The sequence below is a fragment of the Bombyx mandarina genome, chromosome 07, assembly GCF_030267445.1.
Source record: "Bombyx mandarina strain Sakado chromosome 07, ASM3026744v2".
In the NCBI taxonomy this organism is placed as follows: Eukaryota; Metazoa; Arthropoda; class Insecta; order Lepidoptera; family Bombycidae; genus Bombyx; species Bombyx mandarina.
Window position 1 is genome coordinate 4,678,061 of NC_143214.1, and position 22,771 is coordinate 4,700,831.

Below are 22,771 nucleotides of genomic sequence, written 5' to 3' on the forward strand. Positions count from 1 at the left end.
TAGTCAAACAGCTAACTAGATGAGAGGTTTCTTGTGCGAAGTTTTTTTAGTGAGCCAGCGGGCACGTGTTGAGCAGAGAGCGCGGCTGTTTTCCGTGCATTTTCTGGTTGGATGGCAGAGACGCGCGGGCGGGGGGCAGCCGGCAGATGCGCCGCGCAGCGCCATCTCTCGGCTACAAACACGCCAGGCGCCAGGTGCGCGTTGCCCGCACCGCGGCCTCCGCCCGCCTTCAGTTCGCCGTCACGCGCCGTTCCTGACACACGTTATTACGGCTCTAGAACGCCACAACACGCGACGCGCGCGTTTCGAACGTAGTGCACGATCCCGCGACCGGTTCAAAGCAGCCGATGAGCGACCAGTGACATCTCGATAATTTGTGCTCTGTGTGACTTAAAGTGAAACGCTCAGTGCATTTGTGCGAGTTATGGATTACCGCGGATCTTTCTTCGCGGAGTGCTGACGACCGTCGGGCCTCGTACCCGACGTGTGCCCCGGCGCCGCCAGCCCGGACGCGGCACCATGCGCGCCTCCGCGGTGCTCTTGGCCCTGCTAGGGTTTCTGCCCCAGGTACGGACATCGACACCGTAAAACCGCGAATCCTGGTTTGTTTACGTTTCGCGTCGACGTAACCCCGTCGGAGCTCGTAGCTAACGACGTTTCGTATAAACAACGGAGGCCGGTCGGCACGACCGTCACTTTCCCACGAGCTCGAAGCGGTGGCTGTCTGATCGTCCTGGATAGTCGGGAGTGAGGGTTATCCGAGCTGGAGTCGTGACCGGCTCGAGTCGAAAACGCGACTGTGTGTGTTCAATACGTTTACCGAACAAACAGGCTCATAGTTTATAGAAAGTTCAGGTTTTAATGCGATCGGGCCGCGGGGTCAACAGGGTCGCGAGCCTCCGTAGTAAAATTAGATACATTCCGAGGCTTCGTGGTGGATCTCAGTCCGCACAGAACAATCCGCATCGACACGCAGACGGAGATAGTAATAATACATCTGAAAGGAAATCGCTAAAGCCAACTTTATTCGTCTCAGCAGGTTTAGTGTTTTAAAAAATAATTAACGAAATTTGAAAATTAATTGAAACATAGTTCCTTACAAATTACTGTTAACCAGTTAATATTATCAAAAAATCTCAAATGCTAAGTTTCAGTGTGAAATTACTGATGAGAATCATAAACTACTAATAATTACCCTAGGTCATTGCCCTATGAACCGGTCAAGGTTATTTGTCTTACGTTAGGGCATGTCTCCAAACTGACGTGTGAACTTACCGAGATTGTTCTTACATGTTCTCACACCATTTACGACTTTTTATCGACGAGCATTTAAACAACGTTAAACAAATTAGTTCCAGTCGCTCCGGCTCATTAAAGCTTAAGGACTGAATGAATCTATCAGTCGAATCCTTTCGTTTCGTTGAGCGAACACACAAATGTTTATTTATGCTCAAGAACGAGTAACATCTCAAAACATACCCGATGAACGCTGATCGCATGATTCACTTCAACATCGATACACGCCCGACTAGAGTATCTACTCGATGCTTTCCCAATCGATTCGTAGGTATCCTACGCTCCGCAATTTCCCAACAATGCATCTCGCATTCCTAACTAACGTAACCAGCTATTACATGCCCCAACGAAATGTCAGGGCCCGATAAAAAATCGATACTCCGGCCGGGTGACTTTTTGTTCTCCCGCATCGTTTGCCGTTCTCAAATGGCAATAAACGGGGGAACTATCCCCTGGGTGTGTGCGTGTGCGCAAACTTTATAAACTCAAGGAATATACCGTTAAGAACGAGACGATCCTGCGATGTTCCAATTTAAATTGAAACATCTACCGTTGTAGCGAAGGATCAAACTTGAATTCGATTCTAAGCTAGTAATTTTTCACCATTTTTATTTTGTTTATTGTGAGGAACGTGACAAGCTTAATTAGACGGTGCATGTCGACCCATCTCTTCTCACATTTGCGAAATGTATTTTACGTTTATTTATAGATGTGTAGTGTGTGTGTGTGTGTGCGTGTGATATTATTGTGCGAGTGCGTTTCAAGGAGCTATATACATTATGAATGAAGTCGCGTTGTTCAATACAAAAACGTTTTACTCAGCGCGCAGAGTCGAACTGGTTTATCTCGCATACACGATCCTGTATACGTGACAAGCTGTTTGGTGCAATTATTGTCTCATCGCATCGATTGCTCGCTTCGAACACGTCACATCCGCGACCATCATAATGTTTCTCGGTTAAAAGGCGAGCAAGTTGCCGCCGGTCTTTTTCTCGAGATCCATAATCGCGTGATCGCTCGACCATCTCCACGAATCGGAAGCGGGGTAAGAAAGGAAACACGTCTGCTCTAAAACCGCAAGTAATTTCCAATTTCAAATGAATTATTCATCGAAGGCTGCTCTTGTACTAAAACGGTGGAGTTTCTCGTGAAATTATTAGCAGGATTAAGACTATTAAATGCATCCTCGGGCGAGCTATATACGGGAACATTTTTCGTCACGAATAGCGTATATATACCTCCATTTTTACAGTTATTTTATATTAAAAATATCATAACAGTCGATAAGAGTCAACAACTACCTGTCACATATCTAGGACATAGCATGTCATAGTCAGTAGAACGTTAGCTGTGCGTGTGTGATTGCATTACTTATGATATAATGTGTGTTTCGAATTTAGGTCTGCGCCTGCATATTGCACTTGTAAAGTTGCTCAGGGCTGTCCCCTAAAGCTTAAGAAAACGAGCCCTGAAAAAGTATTCCGTAAATTAATTATAGAAATGTTAGAAAGAAACTACTTTAAGAGATGGTCAATCGATACATATTTATCATCTCATACTATATTTACATGAATTACTATTGTTATACCAAATACGGTCAATTGGAAAAAATTCTCGGAAATCATTTTTGTTTGACCTCATAACATGAACATAAAACTAATTTAATGACAACATCCATGTGGAGTTTCAGTACAGTTGCCTGGCAACCCTGCGCGCCCCACATTACCGGTAAGCAGGTGCGCTCATATTAATGGCAACTTTTAAGAACACCAAACATCTGCTTTTTTCATAATTTACACGCGCACACCTATTCTAATTGCCAGATACCATGATGATTTAAATGTTTTAAAAAGTTGAATTCGTCATTTGTCGGTCTAACTAGCGTTTTAATGGCCGGTTTTATGGTCGAAATACTCATTATAAAATAGGTACAGTTACCGAACTAGTTAGGAACACATACGAATGTCATTTGAACAGACGGAATTACGGAACGACAAAAAATGTCTTGGTAGGTACACAAATAAACGGTTTATGATTCGGAGAATTTTGAAATTTTAAAAGTTGTCACACAGACCGTTTCTCGTATTGGTGATTCTAGAACCATATTTGTTTTAATCATTAATAAATCTTGAATTACGAAAGTTTAATGTCGATTTTACTTTTTAAATTCATTCGTATTATAATATTCAAATTCGTTTTCCTCCAAGTTACGGGTACCCAAAAAAGTAATGAGCTAAAATCCTTTAGTAATCTAAAAAAAAAAAAAAAGAGTTAAGAAAAAAACGAAACTTCGCATGTCGTCAAGTAGCCGTTTTAAAATATGTGAAACCGCTTAAATGCAGGTTTTTAACCCTGCATTAATTCCGACCATTGTCCGAAACTATGTTTTGTTCTATGAGAACGGGCCCAATTATGTACAAAATCTGTATAATTGTTCGCTTTTTAACTGTTTAACTATGAGAAAACTTTGAACTTTTCGTCTCATTGTCCGCTTGATATGTTTTGCTTCGGACAAGAGCTATTAAACGTCAAATTCAAAAAGACACTGTAATTTTCATTGGGAAACTCAGTTCTTTAGAAACCATTACAATCGTACCGTTGATGTATGTCATTTTTGAAGTCTAGCAACAATTTGTGTGTATAAAAATCGGGCAGGTCCGTAATTATCTTGATCAAATTCATACTTTTGGAACGATTAACAAATAATGCCAACATTTTGCTAAAATCCTCTAGAAGCTCCCACCTTCTTCAGAATTCGAATTTCGAAATTATCTAAATAGTGCGTCATTCATCCGTTAACCTTCTAATTTAAGATCCTATTGTTTAATGTTGCCAGTACGAATTATTAAATTCCGAATTGGGTAAACGTGTCAGAGATACCGGCATGGTGTAGGTTTCGCAACTGCACAATAGTTTAGGCATAGCGAACAGATGAGTCGAGCATTCTAAAAGCACGTGGGTTGAAAGTTAAGGTCGTTAGTTGACAGATATGAATATTCGAATATTAATATGACAAATGTAAAGAAGGCGATAAAAAACGCGCCGTGTTATAAAGTTTACCGTCCAGTTACGTAACTAAAATGAAATTGCCGCGCTTAACGCATGATTGCAGATTAAAGTTAACTTATAACGTAAATAATACAAAATAATTTATAGGCTATGTAACTATACTTGAGACCTTAGAACTTATATCTCAAGATGGATGGCGCATTTACGTTGTGGATGTCTAAGGGCTCCAGTAACCACTTAACACCAGGTGGGCTGTGAGCTCGTCCACCCATCTAAGCAATAAAAAAAAAGGCAAAAGCGTCAAGTTGATATTTAAAAAAAAAAAACAATAAACGCTAATTGTATATATTTTTTTTAATAACGCGTTAATGTCCGCGTCGAATTATAAAACTGAATGACAATCCGAAATGCATTCGAAAGAATTTTAATAAGTTCTGTTCGTCTTGGCGGAGGCGAACGCTTCACACGTCGCCGCGTCGATTCTAATCCCAATAACAATCGAACTAAAAAGATCTGGTTTATGATACCGGCACGAGAGAGCCGGCCGCGTGTACATCTATGCACGAAATTACAATTACCTTGTGGCTCCACGTTTAAATAACCGCAAAAGTCTTACGCACTCAGCGTACACGACGCGCGCAATCCACCTACTATCCCAGTAAATTACGCGCTACTCATTCGCAATTCACTCACTACTAATTCCGAATTTAATAACGTCTCGGGCAAAAACGATTTCAGATTTAACGCGATCGCTTCGACGAGCGACTATGAACGCAGTGAATCGTTTTTATTTTTTTCCCTATCTATGCTGATATTTACTGGTGGTAGGACCTTTTGAGAGTCCGCGCGGGTAGGTACCACCACCCTGCTTATATTTCTGCCGTGAAGCAGTAATGCGTTTCGGTCTGAAGGGTAGGGCAGCCGTTGTAACTATACTTGAGACCTTAGAACTTATGTCTCAAGGTGGGTGGCGCATTTACGTTGTAGATGTCTATGGGCTCCAGTAATCACTTAACACTAGGTGGGCTGTGAGCTCGTCCACCCATACAAGCTCCTTGATGTGTAGGTGAGTTCACGGGGCTCAAACCGGGTGTGTTACTAACACTGGCCCTAGCAAGAGCAGTGCTTCGCAGAATTTACCACCGGATCGGAAACGCGACCCACTGAGGAGATCCGGCGAGAAACTCAGTGGGGTGTGAATCGTAATTTCGATATATAAAACGTTACACTCAAAAGTACATAAGTTCCTTTTGTACGACGCAGCTGCCAGCGAAATCAACAAAAGAGAATTGCGACTCTTGTCGCCGCACGCCGGCGTAACGTTTTGTTCGATTTAGTCCTTTTCTTTTCCTCCTTAACACATTCCCTGATACGGTCCGAGCCCTGTATAGTTACCCGACACCCGTCTCCAGTTAACTGTACTAACACCGAGACTGTTATTCGAAAAATCGATAAACTAATTTGTAGTCGATCAGATGTGTAATATCAACTTCAAAAATGTGTTCTAAAAAAAAACAATTAATTAAAAGTCAAGTATCAAGTGCGGGGCTGTTTAAAAAAAAAGGTCGAACGCATCGAAAAACATCTGCTGTAAAAAGCGTCCGAGACTGAAATTTAAAATAAGCTCTAATGAAAAATAAATCATACGCAACGTTAAATTTGGAATCGCGAATTGCACCGGCCACGTCGCCGCTCTCATAATAGGCCTCTGTTTGGGTATTTACATATTTATTTTAACACATTTCGCGTGTGGATAACCGCGAGACACGAAACACGTTCCCCTGTGTTTTATTAATTGAGATATTTTTAGACAAACGCTCACAGCGCTGGCCTAAGCGCTTACTCGAGTGAAACACAATGAAATTCACGTCGACAGGCGCATCTTTATAAAGTGCCCGTTCGAAACATATGCTCCCAACATTGTACCTACTTACAAATATACGAGCGACCGTAACGAATTCAAATTCAAATTCAAAATCATTTATTTCAACTTAGATGTCAGTATAACACACTTGTTGAATGTCAAAATATAAATAACAATGTTAACTCTACCACCGGTTCCAAAAAAAACCACAGTCCTGAGAAGAACCGGCGAAACAAACTCAGCGGGCTTTTTTTTGTTTTTTTCTGAAATATTTACTTTTTTTTTTAAACAATTAAAAATATTTGCAATAAAGGAAAAAACAAGTCAAAAAATACAATTAAAAAAAATATAAAAAAAAATGAAAAATTAAAAGGCCAAGAGCGAACGCCTCATTCCCACATATTGCCATCTAGTAAATAATCCTTAACTTTATAATATGCCTTGTTGCACAAACGTTCCTTGACAGTTTTCTTAAATCATGAACAGATAGTAATTGAACGTTTAGTGGGAACGCGTCTATTAAAATAAAAGAGGCTGTAAATTTCAGATAGCATTCATCGCTCGAATCGATTTCGAAGGCTGCATTGATCGATTCAATTAATGTTACTTACGTTTCGGACGTGAATACAAAAAAAAAAAAAAGGAAGAGTATTTCGATAATCACGACTCTTAAAGTCGAATACATTAAACTTGAAGTTGTGTGTAAAATAAATTAAGCGCACGTGTAATTGATTACTGGCACACATCGAAATACTTCACCATCACTAACGGAACGTTATAAACATTACGAGATCTCAATGTTGGCAGCATTGCAACAGAATAAATAAATAATTCTGTTTTGTAACTAGACAATGGTAATCGGCTTGATTCGTTTGATTGATAGCGTCGACCGAAAACGTAATATTATACGTGAAACGGAAAACGACATCAGCTTTGTTCCCATGACAATAAAACTGTTTGGCATCAAGGAATAACTAAAAGTTCGAAAATCATTAAAAGCTTACTTTTTTTAAGGGATTTTATGACCTGGTAACTAAGACCTTTAGGTCATGTCTTATTTTAATTTATTATCTTATTTTTATGAAACATGATAATATGGAGTGAAATGAAATGAAATGAATATAATTAATTTGAGACATTAATCAACTGAGATGAACTTAAATGAAATGAGATGAGATGATATCGGATGAAATATAATCTCAGTAAAATGGTGGTCATTTACATGGACTTTTTGGAGGATCACGAGATGTTACGTCCAGCGGCTTTGTTTCATTTTCCTACATTTGTGCACTTTCACAGATATCAAACAGTTAATAAACCACCGTTATTACACATTAAACCTGAAGGAACACTAAATAGACAAAATAAAACAAATCACACAACTTCACTCCTACCGTTCCTGCCAAAAAGTCCGTAAAAGCTTACGAACAGCATCAATCAGAGATTCATCGCGTCAAATGCGCCCGAAGACATAATAAAACATAACTTATCCGGTAGTCGGTAAGTATTATTTAATTGTTAGTCTGTGGTCGCCTCTGGCTGATCGCCGGTTGGTCGCGACCCGTTTGTTTTCAAATCCACTTAAATTTTTTTTCTTTCTGATTTTACCGTAATCGGCCGTGCTATTGAGAAGGACAATCGCTTTAGCCGTGAACATTTCAGCGACTCACCACTCTTTCGAATGCGGACTTAACGAAGTTTGATTTGAAATCAAAATAATTAATGAGTTCAATCAGAACTTGCCGTAAAACAAGGGCCAGCCGTAATCCATCATCCGTATCGGCGCTACCACAACTAGTTTAATAAACAATAAACAAAAAAAATAAAAGAGGGTATGTGTTTAGAGTGCTGTATCTTTTTTGGTCATTTTTTTGTGGTTCCGCTCCTACCTGACGCGATCACGTGGATGTGTGAAGTGATACGGAATACCACCGTCCTTCTCATGTGTTACCGAATCGAAAGAGAGGTCTTTGTTTTTCGCGTTCAACCCCCCCGTCACTGGCAGGAAGTCGGTTGAAATCTGGTGTATTTTTTACCGCAGCTCTGTTTAAACGGGGGTTGGTTACTGTCAACTCGACAACCTATCATTTGTATGATGAAGACTTAATTTGAATGCTCGACTTTGTTCTCTTGTATGCATCAAATGAGACTTACATAAATAAATTGTTCAAAATTTATAAAAAAAAATTACCGGTAATAAACATAACTATTAAAAATCGAATCACGACAATTCTCACCCAGACTATTGTACAGTTTTACGGCCCTTAACTCATAATCACAAGTAATGAGAGAGAGAGAGAGAGAGAGTATTCTTTATTGTACACCAAAAAACAAATAAACAGTGCGATACATTAAAAAAAAAAACAAAAAAGTACAATTGGCGGTCTTATCGCTAAGAGCGATCTCTTCCAGACAACCATCAGGTGGACAAGAATCATTTGGTAATGCATTCATTAGTACAAGGGAAAATGGTTCCTTCATCGCTTACATCAAACGAGGCTACCGCAAAATATGAAACGACCGTGTATCATTATACTTCAATAAATCGATTGCTGTATTATAGATATACTTAGCCACTTCCTTCCGATGCCGTATAACAGGACACCTCCGGTGTTTCTTAGCGAAAAAATAAAACACGTTATATAAAAATAAAGGTGTATTTTTTTAATGAATTCACGAATAAGCCCTAATGCATTACTCTAAAACTAGTTGACCCCACGTATGCGGCGCGACCAACTGCACATTCTTTCATTAGTGCAAGGGTTGAGCACCCTGGAGGGCAACAAAAACCAGTTATTATTATTCATAAGCGGTAAAAAACAAGCCTTGTTGACGTCTGTCGATCTATCAACGGCTCTAAAGAATCTTTATTTATTTTTTTCCACAAAAATCGGTAGCCCTGGCAACACCGGATCGCTTAAAACAAAGCGGGGGGCGTTGGTATTTGTCAGTTCCATTTATAAAAAGAAAGGAAAATACATAAATTTTTATAGTTCGGTTGGCATAACGTTCGATTTTCGATTCAGGTTAGGGGTGTCGAAGCGCCCCACACGCGTCGCAACCCCATTTTTGACGACCTACATAAACTGTCCAGTGTAACCGTTAATGTCTCAACGGGATCGATCGCGTGGACAGTTGTGCAAATAGTTCGAGCATACATCTCCTTAAGCTGAAAGCTGTATAGCCTAGTCTGTTTGTACTGTCACAACGATATTGATATATCGGATCAATGTGTTCTCTCCACACTCTTAACGTTCCGTTTGCAAATATTTGAATAAATACTAATAGTTTTTTTTTCTTTTTTTTTTCAGGTGCTGACGTCTGGTTTTTTTGAACTTAGGATAAAAAGTTTTACGAACTCCTTGGGTAGGTTAAGTAGTGGCCAGTGCTGTGATGGTTCCTCAAAAAGTGATGCGCCGTGTTTGGCGCCGTGCAGGACTAAGTTCCGAGTGTGTCTCAAGATTTATCAAGCCAACATCGACACGACGTCGCCGTGCACCTTCGGCGACATCACGACACCGGTATTGGGCGGGAACTCATTGGACGTGCCCAACCTCAACGTGGAAGGATTCAGCAATCCGATCGTGTTCCCCTTCGACTTCACGTGGCCGGTGAGTCTCAAATTTTATCGCTCTCATCTCTCGAGCGCTACAAAAACAGAACTCATCAATTTTGTAGGCAACACTCAAAATCAATATATCGTAAAATGTGCAGTAACACTGCAACAATAAATCAAGTCTTGTCTATGGATTCTGACATTCGAATTCCAATCAAAGCGGAGGCCGATACGTGGCATCTCATTTATCGTAAATAATAGTAAAAGAAATTAAGGGTTTATTAAATTTGAAGTTCTAACGAGCGACCGCTTGGGCACAACATTCAATAATTAATCTTATTAAATAATAATTTTACGGTTTAATCTCGCGTTATTTTATTGTCATTATATTATTTACGAGTTTACGAATAGTTTAACGTGAACCGTAAAAGTACTCTTAATTACGTTTCCGTCTCGCGAAAACCGTAGACGTCCCTATAATTAATTACCATTAAATCAATTATGAACTTGCTATACGTAAGTAACGAATGTAAGCTATGCGGTGCGCGGTTACCCTTCGCCGAGCCATTAAACTAAATGGGCCGGTCGTGATTCAATATTGTAATTGCAGGTTATTTATTTACAGATCTCGCTCGGATCTATCTATCGTTTTCCAAGGATAACGGACATCTTAATTGGATCTTAGTTACGGTTGTTTCGGTCGCGTCAATCCAGCCTCTCACGGACACTACAGCGTGCTTAGTGCGAGTTTTTAAACTTTTAACGTTCTCGATAGCGTAAACGTTAACTCAACTTTGTATGGATTTTTTTTTCCTACATATGCTGATAGCCTTGAGAAGCTATATCAACGTTACCCTAGCGTGTAAGTGAGCTCTCGGGGCTCAAACCGTAGGTATTGCTAACACTGGCCCTAGTAAGAGTAGTACTTCGCAGAATCTACCACAGAATTGGAAACGCGACCCACTGAGAAGATCCAGACGAGAAACTCAATAGGATGTGCCTATGGGTTAATTTACTCGCCGAGCCCTTCGTCGCTAGCGACTGGTTCGGCGAGGACGGTGACCGCAGCTTGAGGTACCTAAAAGCATCGTTAATGGATCGGGAGGATCCGTAATGACGTGCTTAGGGGACGTCAACTGTTTACCATTCGGTCCACAAGATCGGGTATGGGAGTTAACTTTTACGCTATCGAGAACGTTAAGAAACTCGCACTAAGCACACAGGTTTCGAGTGCTGTTTGTATTTTATTTAGCGGCTTCAAATATCGTACCGTCCCGTGATGTTTGAACAAACAATCGGCTCCGAGTCGGGCCGCTTGCACAACGAGCCCCGACCATCTGGAGAAAACGTGACATTTGGTCACTAAACGATACATCAGGTAGACTTCGGAAAACACACAGCGCGAATAGAATTCGAAGCGTTTTTTTTTTTTTGCTTTTTTTTTCACAACGTTTACGCGTCCGGCAACAGCCAGTATAATTCCAAATGAATTGTCGCTAAATTGAAACTTCCTGTTTAATTTCACATGGAGCCATCTACGGCTCGTAGCTGACATGTGTTGACGTGCGATCAATTGAGCGAAAGTGATGCGGAATGGGAAATAGACGGTCTATCGTGTTTCGGGACGTGACAGCCTCAGCCCCGCTGTCGTAGCGTAATCCTCCCGTATGTGACCCGTCCGATTGTGACGCAGACATCCAACACCATATGCTACGGGCATCGGCATTTCCGCATCAAAATTTTTCGACTTATGTTCAGCACTATAGCGCACGTCGAACACGCAAAGATTCCGAGACGTTTTTTTTTGGAACGAAGTTTCTTATGGGACGTTGCGGAGAGGTACCCTAACCGGGACAAAACCTCCGTAACGTAAGATTTTTATTAGTAATGCACACAGTGTACGACATAACTTTGTAATAACGTACAAAAAATTACATATTTTTTTATCATTCATTGACCACGATCTCAGAGCTCGCACGTTACCGAATGACCGTGGGTTGTTGCGGAACCTCCAGTTTTATTTTCTTTATACCTCGAATAGAACTTAAAATTAATTTTTTTTTATAATAAGGAACTTGGTTCCTATCCCATGTCCCACGACACCACACATCTTTTTTCTTTACAACGAGGTCATCGACGGACGCCGATGCGGCCTGGTCCACGAACCATATCGCCCGCACGAATAAATATGTAGCGTAATGCACTTGTGTATGGGCACTCGTTACGGCTGATGCGTACGCGCCTCCGCGGTCCGATGCCAGGTGAATGTGCTTGAGCTCCTCCGCGTTTCAAGTAACTCCGAACAGATTTACCTATCTGAAGCTAACCTAACTGAACAGATTTACCTATTAAAGTCGTCGTGATCTACAGAATAAGACGTCCCGTGCATTCGTTTTGAGCGATGCACCGGTGTTCGAATCCCGCAGGCGGGTACTAATTTTTCTAATGAAATACGTACTCGACAAATGTTCACGATTGACTTCCAGGTGAAGGAATAACATCGTGTAATAAAAATCAAATCCGCAAATTTGCGTAATTACTGGTGGTAGAAAGAACCTCTTGAGAGTCCGCGCGGGTAGGTACCACCGCCCTGCCTATTTCTGCCGTGAAGCAGTAATGCGTTTCGGTTTGAAAGGTGGGGCAGCCGCTGTAACTATACTGTGACCTTAGATATTTCAAGGTGGGTGGTGCATTTACGTTGTAGATGTCTATGGGCTCCAGTAACCACTTAACACCAGGTGGGCTGTGAGCTCGTCCACCCATCTAAGCAATTAAAAAAAAACTGGAGGGCCGTCGCGGCGAACATCACAATATTTTGAAATTTAACCCGACCGGGGTAACATTAAACCCAACTGCATCCGAACATTATCTGATCCCTCGTGAAATAAATCGGTGCTAGATGACCCGACCGGATAGTAGGTCGTGAGCATATTAATATTACTGACAACATCGAACATTGAAATTACAAGAGTAAAGCGGCGCGCGAGTTAACGACGCATAGAAACGCATTTATCACGAGGCATTTAAAAGAACAAGATGGCTCACTCCGAACGCAACACTTATTTGTATTCAAACGTTGCGCTCGGGCGGCGGGTTTTCGTTTATTTCACAAAACAATTCTTGTTTTACCATCACGACTTGTACCCGGCGTGCAGTCAGCCCGTCCGGACGCAAGAGACCACGAGAGATGGATTATCAGTAAGTACAGAACTTAATGCCGCGTCAACTTTGTAAACGAAAGGTCAACGGTGCGCGCCCTAAATGCGAGGGCTGTTCACACCCCACGATCGTATGAACGTTCCCGTTGCACTGCACGACAACGGTTCATTGATAATTCTAAGGCAATATTTCTGGTACTTACACCTGCGAAATCCAATGCAAATGTCAAAGTGTGTTTCCGCGCACGCGTCTATCTCACTTTGACCGTGAACTATACGATATAGGCCCAGAGATCCGTATTGCGAGATCTTACTCATCGGCGCCATTGTTACGTTTTATATTACAAAGCATTGGACATCTATTATTAGGCAATTATATTCAATACTTAATGTCAGTGTTGCTGAATATAAATAAAAATGGCGATGCTATTTAAAATAGTTCCTAAGATTCTCTATAAATTAAATTCGATAGAAAGCAAATAATTTAACCTGGACGTTTAGTAACAATATGCGGGATTTAAGCAAGTCACTTTCCCACAAGGCACACGAAGGCCGCTCATTCAGGCCTTTCCACAAAAACTGCTGCGTGTAGCACGGCCCTTACAAGGTTCAACTTCAAACACATAATTAGTTCACGGACCTTTATAATAACAATCAATTTTACTTTTTTCATGGTCAGTTTCTCAAATAAAAATCAAACGTTAACATCTTTTGATGTTAATCTACAAGAGAAATGTGATATTTTAATTAGAATGAAAACAATTACAATAATATGGCCGACTCGGGGAAGCCAATTCATATAAATTAAATTTGGAACACGAAAGAAATTAATCCAGTTTTTGTTTACCGTGAGATCGCAGGGAAAAGTTTTAACTTAATTAGGGTTAATTAAATCACGAAAACATGTTATGGTCACATATTAATCTATTTTATGTGTTTATCAGGGACAGGCGGAACGAAAAAAAAATCATAAAAATCCGGCCTCGCCACTGACAACTTTCAGACAAACTTAAAGGGCCTTATTAATAGAAGTAGTGTAAGTTTAGTCGCCTTCAAAAACTAGTCAAACTACAACCGAACTTCAGGTGTAGGGAACTTCATACGGACAACGCCGAAACAAAAGGCTCACTGCCCATTTGATTAATGTATTTGTGTCGTTAAGTGAAGAAACACGCGTCTTTCTTGTCGAATAAGTAGACTAAGCAACGGCGTAACTAATTCTAGAGATTGTTAGTTATTTTGCATGTTTCGTAAAACTGTTTCACGGTCTAAATATACTGAGGCGTTTAAATGAAAGTATGCAATCTCTTTGCAGTTTGACGTCATTATAAAAAAAAAAAACGAAAACGGGAATGTCATTCGCAGAAATCAACGCTGTTTCAGTGACGTCATAAATGATTCTAATTTCAAAACAATAGTGTGGTAACGCACCTCGCTATAATCCGATCCCGTTCTCGACTCATTGTCGCGTGTGAACTAACAATGTTTTTACAAACGACAATCAGTAATCACATTAGAAAGTAATTAACTATACACAACTCGTAACTTAAAAAACACGAACCGAAACAGGAATCGAAACATCGATAATTAAATTCGTATCGTAATCGATTACACGGATCGCATTGTTATTCGTACCGCGATCGCTCCTTATATAATTTTCGACGTCGAAAAACGTTAAACCCTCGCACGAATCACACCAGCTCATTGCTACGTAATGTAACTCAATATGGTGATGTCGGACACTTCACAAACTATACACCGAACGGCTTCCGCCTATCGCGTTTTTATTCTCAAGGAGCTCTTAATAATTTCCTTTATTTGAATCGACTCGCGGCGGGTTCCTCTTAAAATACTTACCCCCACATCCGCTTCTTTTAATAAAGTCTACCGAACTCGAGGAATGCTTCGTACGACGTTCGTCTCCGCGCTGTCTTTTATCTCTCTCCGACGAAAGGCAATTAAAGAGAAAAAAACCTATCGCGAAAGAAATTCCACGTAAAAGTAGTTAAAGAGCCGGTGAATACGTTCGCCAATACAATAAGACCTGTAACGCGATTTCATAAGTATCAAATTTAAACAATCGGAGCGTGTATAATTACTCTGGTTGCATTGTTCGGAGCCACTGCACAGGTATTCGACTACCTATCAATTAACAGGCCCGGCCACCAGTTAATCCGCCTAAATAAACTTATCGCACAATACGTACTTTGCTTAATGTAAAAACAACATTATTTTTAAAATGAATTCCGTAACGCCAAAAATAGTGATAAGTCACCGGAGAAGGGTCATAAGTAAAATAAGCTCATCAGTGCTGTGAATAAACAATAATATCGTCCGTTAGTTTTTCTTAGATCGCTCGAAGAACTGATTCGTGCAAAGAAAACACTCCTTTTTCTACTTGACGCTAGTTTACGGTCAGATTCTGACATTTTAACGGCGTCTCGCTAACATTTACTACTGCCAATAAAATCGTTCAAAGATTCCGATTCACGGCAGTCGAAATATTATTTGCGAGTTACAAGCGTGTGAAAAACAATATCGGCTTTTTTTAAATCGATTTTATTCGTAACCAAGCGATGTCAATCAAAATTCATATTAGGAAAAGTCAGACTCCGAGCCTCGTCGAGTTCTAAATTTAAATCCGACATCCATTTTAGGCGAATGGCTGCGTTCCAATTTTATTAGTTTAAATGGCGGCGATGGTTCCGATTCGTTCTCACGTATGTCTAGGGCGCGAGAAGCCCTCAAATCAGCAATGACGAAATTCTTCGCATTCCAGTCCTTTATTCATCACACGCGCACCGTTTCTAGGAACTATGAGGAGTGTGGCAGTGCGATGCTGACATGATCTACTCGCATCCGCAAGCTTGCAAATAAATCATCCACATTATTTACCATGGGAAAAATGTTGATACTTACCGTTCGTATGTACGTATTTTACTTCGACAAATTTTATGAACGTGTCAAAGGCCAATCATGGGCTGGGAACCGCCGCGAGTTTGACTTGTAAATTAATTAATAATTAGCGTCGCCTGCAAGTTCCACATGTATGACCTTTTAATAGTTATATAGACTTATCTGTTCTTTAGACTTTTCGACTGTCGGATTCTCTCAATCTTCGCGTTCAGAATTTGAATCTTCTATTAAAAGTAATATTAGTCATCGATTCTAGTACACACCTAGTTTAACAGCTTACGTATGCAAAGTGGATTAAATAAAAGATGTGATAAGTATCATCAAAATTCGTGTCGAAACCTGTGCGAGGAGGCTGCGCGCGTCAGCATCTAATAAAATCCGGATGGAACGATCTGAGGTTCGTCTGTGCGCGGTTTAGGTTTCACCAGCGACCCTACTCACACCTTATCAGATTCACATTGGGCCCCTCACTAAATTTGTTCTATCGATGTTTATTTTTTAATTCTTGAGCTTCATTCAAATCGCTGCGTTGTTTACGGCCGACATTTTCATTTTTGGAATTCTCGTCGAGTCCGTCCGGAGCGGAGACGGATGCCGCCGATTCCATTTGAAAATTAAAAAACATATCCACGTACGTTTTTCGCTTGGGACCTGGTCCTGAGCCCCGGATTCTTTAGCGGAGTGACCTTTTATTTTCCCTTTCGTAATTGAGGGTAATAAATCGTTAGCGGATAGAGGCAAGTCGTTTAAAAAATCCAAAGGCTTTAGACTTCTGTTTCATGGTACAAGACGAATTAATACCTTTAAAACAGTCACCCAATGCTACAGCAGGCCGGTAACTGTTTACTTACACAGTTCCACTGATCGATAAAGAGCTGAAGCTTTATCGTGATATTAAAACAACAGTTATCACACGATTGGCGTGTGAAAAAATTTAACGCATTTAATTGTATCGAGCAAGTCGTATGCCGGTGGTATTAAAACTCACTTACTTAATCAATTCGTGTAATGATTCGATTTGTTTCGTTGCAATTTTTTTGTCACGCATTGACCGATCTGACCGAGACGTGCATAAAAGCGTCGGCAGTGCGCAAGCTGTCACTGTCACTGGAGCTTTTTAATGTTAACAAAATAAATGGGTTGTTAGATTGTAACGTCAACGTGGTAACTTATGAATTTACACTATAAACATTTTAGACGTTAAGTATTAAGACATAAATCTTTCTATTCAGTTGGAACGTACCCAATAAATACACTTTTATCACAAATCCCAATGATTTACGTCCGTTTTTATTTTTAATAATACTTAATACGTGCATTTAAGAAATCAAACAAAGGATTTCTCTCGTTAAACATATTTGTGTTTGGAACGTCAGGTTCACGGGCCGCGAGGTCGCAGTTACCACGAGAACGTCTCGCCGAGTGTGGGCCTCCACGGGCCTGAGGATTAACCGGCCGTTTTCAAAGAGCAGCCCGGATTAAGGACGGCCTCTGAGTCGTGCACGACCGCTTTATTCGATAGGGCAACTGTACTCGCTCGAGCTCAACTCTACTTAACATTCTAACAGAATGTACGATGTCGCCAATAAAATCCCGACCTGGATTTTTTTCTATGATAACATTTATAAGGGCCCTGTTCACACGGTCTTGCACAAGCTAGCTCCAAGAGAACCACACTTTACAGTATATCTTGTTTGACTTGTGTCATTGACTAATGAAGTTATGAATTCAGATTCGAATAAATGATTTGCACAAGAATTTTTGTGTAATAAATAATTCGCCAGTTCAACGACCCGCCCGATCCGAGATGCCAATATAGGAAGTGATAAAAATAATTAGAAACCATTAATAAATAAAATGCGCTTAATGGTGATAAAAAATCATATTTATCTAGCTTGCTGCTAGGATTTGCATATTTTTTTCTAAATTGAGGTATTATACTGCCAGCTCTTCCGACGACCGACACTTCCTATATAACGCCGATGAGTGATTGAACGCACACGTGAATTCGAACCTTAAAACAAAACGCATACGCGTCATTCTTTTAATTATCCGCAAACTTATAGTTGTGTTCGTATGTATGTAAAAAAGAAACCTGTCTAAAGCAATGTTACCGCACCGGGTAAAGTGTGAAATACGAAATCACGACTCTTCCACTTGTCCGGGTGTTTGCATTCCAAATATTTTCGTCGTGTCGAAACGTTACCAGAAACCGATCGGCAATGACGTTTTTCATAATAAAACACGGTTGAGGTACAATATTGTAACTATGGTATTGACCGAATCCGATGAGTGCTGCGTACCGTGAGTGACCTTGTTCTATTTTACACAAACACGTCCGAGGCTAAGAAGATTTGTACTTACCTTTTCGGAATTCAAAAGTTTTTTTTTTTTTTAATTTTCCAGGTCATACACTAATCGTCTACAACAAAAACCAACAAATAAGGCGAACATCTGTTGCGATTTGTTACCGCCTTCGTTTGAACAATAAACGGAACAATAGCGTCCGAAACACGTGGAAGGAAAGCCGGCTCCGAATCTTCGGACACCTGATTGCTTCCTTTTGTCCTGGGCATTAAAAGACCCAAACACGTGGCGCTTACAAACGAGACTGACAAAAGCACGGGCCCGTTCCCACGACTCCTCAGATTCCTTAATTAATAACAAAATACCATCACCGGTATGGGAGTAGCCTCTTTAGGCACCCTCATAAAACGATTATCAAATAATACTACGCCGTTCGGGTCGAGCATTATCAATCTATCGCTACGTATAAGTCTTTAATAGAGTTTAACGCATCGCTCTCGGACGATAAGGGTTAATGTGTCTCGAATCCGGCACGATGTCTTCCCGATATCGTGTTTTACAAACGTTATAAAATTTTCAAGGAAAACGAACATTTCAATTCGGAACGGTCCGTAATTAACGCGATGCCGATGGACACTGTCGGCCGTAGAAGTTTTAATCTATTATAGAACACCTCGCAAGTGTAACGATTTTATTGCCTTCATTGGACTCGTAACAGTTTACGTACTACGGTATGTAGGATAGATTAAATATTTAGAGATATTAGAGTGGAATACCTATATACTGGCATGGCGTTCCGATGCACTGCAGGTTTTTTTATTAGAATTGGGTATTTCTTAATGATTGACCGTAAAACTCTTTTAATTTTTAAAAGCTTGGCTTTCTCCCAGTAACCGAACAATACAGTCAAGATTAATTATAAATCATTTAACAAATTAGGAGTGCATAATTAATTCAAAAATTTCACAAAATACTAAGTCAAAAATTACGGTGAATGTAGGATCTATTATGAACATAATTTACCACACATTATACAATATGAAAACTGACTATCTCTAATTCAATTTACTTGCTGATGTCTATTGACTCCGGCCACCGCTTCGTACCAGGTAAACCGAAATTACGTCTGCCTAGAGAAATTAATAAAAATCGCTACACAACAACAGAGGTTGTTACTTCTCGACTGAAATCCGCTAGTCATCGTCTAAACATCGCAACTCCTTAGTACGGTATGAACAGTTCGCCGCGTTCGTAAAGTCTAGCACCACACGTACGCTTACGTCGGCCGCTTTTTATGGGTCGACTCGAGAGTCACTGCCGTGGGAACCGGCATATACTTACGTGCGCTACAGCTGACCGAAATGCGTTCTCCATACTCAATTAACAAACCAATACAATAAGTCGCGATATTTGATGGAACGCACACACCGAATCATTATAGTGTATTTTGACAATCCTCTTTCGATCTTCATACCGGTCGGCGTGTACAAACATTGATAAAGTTTGTAATGGGGCGTTAGGGCTCAATATTGTTTGCGCATGTAAGTGTGTCCTTAGCCTGTTTGGTATTCAGCAGGAGACGATAACACGTCCGCTCGCATTGTACGAGCTTTTAAAACATATTATAAATTCGTCAAAACCTAACACATCGTATCGGAACCAATAATCTAGCGATAAGTCGAAGCGACCAAGTTTTTTCCCTAGCTTTGTGAAACCATAGATTTCTAGTATTGATTACAATAACGCATCGTTTTTTCTTGATCTTCTCTTAGACAGCTAATAATGTAAATGTGTCTATTGTTAGATGCAAATGAAGTTTTCATTGATTAGCTCTAATTGGCTGGGGGCGACATCTGTCAGGAACAACTGAATCATATCGGGTCGGACATTAAGCGGTGACCTCTCACATCCGCGAACGCAGCTGTCTGGACACGACCCACGTGACACGTTCCTTATAATTACGCACACGAGCGTCCTCCTTCCGTCTTAACGAACTACATTCGGCCCTCATAAATTTATCTATTCATCAACGAAGAATACTACCGCACACAATTTGTCATAGCGTATTGCGCAAATCTAAATTAAATTACACGAAAGTTTTTACGAGTGGCCAGATAATTTCCTCGTTAGAACCGACGACGATTTATGAATAAACTTATGGCTTGGCCCGTAGCAGCCCAGATATAATTGGTAACGTTATGTGGGCTATCTGGTGTTCCAAATTGGTTACCGCAAATATTTTCTCCATGTTGATGTAATGATGCATTAATACGCTCGACGATTGCGACAGTTGCCTTTCAAAAAAGAATATTTAATGTTAGATCTACGATAAATGACGGATCTCAGTATTTATGTCAACGGAAAAAAAGAAGGAATTTCCATAGGGCTCTATCTTTTTTTAATTAAACATAATATTTCCTAACGATTGAAGTCAAACAAACCGAAGCAAAATCAATGTTTATTGTGAGCGGGAACATTCCTCCCGCGGCTCGGAGCGATGCAATCATTTGTAGACGAACAAACCGGTTACCGTTGGGAGAGATTTCATAAACCAGCGCGATGAAGCGCTCACATTTTCGCATGAGCGGAACTCAGCTCGGCCCAACCATAAAACCCATTGATAATTTCCGTCACAGGCGCCTAAAAGGTGTTGACACCGCGTTATCGGTTTTAATCGGAAGATTCGACTGCCGTTTCGCCTTCTTGTGTCAACAAGGAGTTGTGTCAATAACATGGTATCAGATATGCGCTCGTTTGTATCGGTATTGCTCGGTATTTATTTTCTTGTGAAGGCACGTACAATATTATCCCGTATTGGTCGAGTCGAATGCGCCTGCAACTACTAAGCGGTCTATATTGAAACTGCCTAAGGACATCTGCCATAATCCACCTGTCGCTCACGCTGCTAATTTGCACGACCACATAATGAACTAAACTATTTGTATACTTAACTGATGTTCAACGGCTAACAGAGTTTATAGGCGCACATGTAACGTCGATATTGAAACTTGAGGTCGATGATAATTGTACGACGATTTCAAACTGGAATGCATAACTGCTCCGGGACTGTGATAGACAGGGTAGAGATGCCTATCCGTGCGAACTCACAATAGGCTCGACCGGGAGTAAAAGCTTTTTGATGATTCGTTGTAATTCAGATGCTATCTGTTATAAGTGTTTACAACTAAACGTTTAACCTTAATAATCATATAAACCGATATTTAGTGCGTGAACAAGCATAGAGTTGTCTTTTTTTTTTTTTTTTATTGCTTAGATGGGTAGACGAACTCACAGCCCACCTGGTATTAAGTGGTTACCGGAGCCCATAGACATCTACAATGTAAATGCGCCACCCACCTTGAGATATAAGTTCTAATGTCTCGATATAGTTACAACGGCTACCCCCCACCCTTCAAACCGAAACGCATTACTGCTTCACGGCAGAAATAGGCGAGGTGGTGGTTCCTACCCGTGCGGACTCACAGGAGGTCCTACCATCAGTGTCTTTTTGAATTCACTCGACCGCGAATTACAAAAAGTACATTTTATAAACATTTTTTTTTGTTTTTCATTTTTCAGGGCACATTCTCGCTTATAGTGGAAGCGTGGCACGACAACAACGACACATCCAGAACTGACGGTGAGTAAATAAAAAAAAAATTTATTTATACAAAAACTTAAGACAAACAAACACCTGCTCGTTAAACGTTTTAGTATTGTTTATCGCGCTATTCCTAGTTCCTATAATATGCCTTATTCATTAACGACAATAATAGTCCGTTCCCTCACTATAATGCAGATGGTCGATCAGTATCGCTAGGCTCGACACGCTAAATACTCCTTCAGACGTTTGATTTACAGCTAGCTTTTAACGTAAATTATGATAAAAAGAATCGTGAAAAAAAAATCGTATCGAAAATGTAAAAATCACATCACGTAGTCCACGACTCGCTCACATTCAGGTTTCACTGTAATTCTGGGTGTTTATCGTTCATTTAACGAACAGTATGTATATTTGAATGCTCATATTATCATATCGTGGAAGACAAAAATGTTCCCATGGTGTGGTCGATTTGTGTTCCAAGCACGCCGGCTCGCGCGTGATTCGCTTCGCAATGCCCGCAGTATTCTAATAAACACAGCCTTCTGTAGGACGAAAATTTAGTAGAAATGTTCTAATGTATTCGTATGGCCGTTGACCGACACGCACACGTCGCCACGAACATAAATTACATAGGATAAATTGGTTACCCAATTTAACTAACATTGTATAAAAGCGAAACGGATACCACATGCTCAAATATTATTTTAAATGGTACGCCAATAGGGCGTTGCGGTGCAGACCGATGTCACGAGATTTCTAATCGCCCAATAAAGAATCGACGTTTATAGCTTACAGCCTGTACCTACATGCGAAGTGGCGTGACCGCTAAAACCTTTCAGAATGAAATGTAATCAATCCATTGACTCGTAAAAACATAATATTGATTCGCATCCTTTAATACCTTAATAAACATATAGTTTGAACATAGAAGTAGGTGTTGCTTGAAATTTTCATATTTATAAAAATGGCAGACGCGAAAACAGGTCGGTTACGCCCCAATCTTAATTAGATTTTCATCCTGCGCTGCACTCTGACCGACATAATTACTACTCGTCGGACAG

The 22,771-nt window shown here is 40.4% G+C and overlaps 1 protein-coding gene across 1 annotated transcript in view; it reads left to right on the plus strand.

Moving 5' to 3' along the window:
* The first annotated feature begins 219 nt into the window (after positions 1 to 219).
* Delta (neurogenic locus protein delta) overlaps positions 220 to 22,771 on the plus strand; it is a 35,960-nt gene continuing 13,408 nt past the window's right edge. Inside the window, exons 1-3 of the mRNA XM_028179838.2 lie at positions 220 to 567; positions 9,481 to 9,780; positions 21,686 to 21,746. Of these exons, the coding sequence (XP_028035639.1) occupies positions 520 to 567; positions 9,481 to 9,780; positions 21,686 to 21,746 (409 nt within the window). The 5' untranslated portion in view covers positions 220 to 519. The remainder of the gene's footprint in view (positions 568 to 9,480; positions 9,781 to 21,685; positions 21,747 to 22,771) is intronic.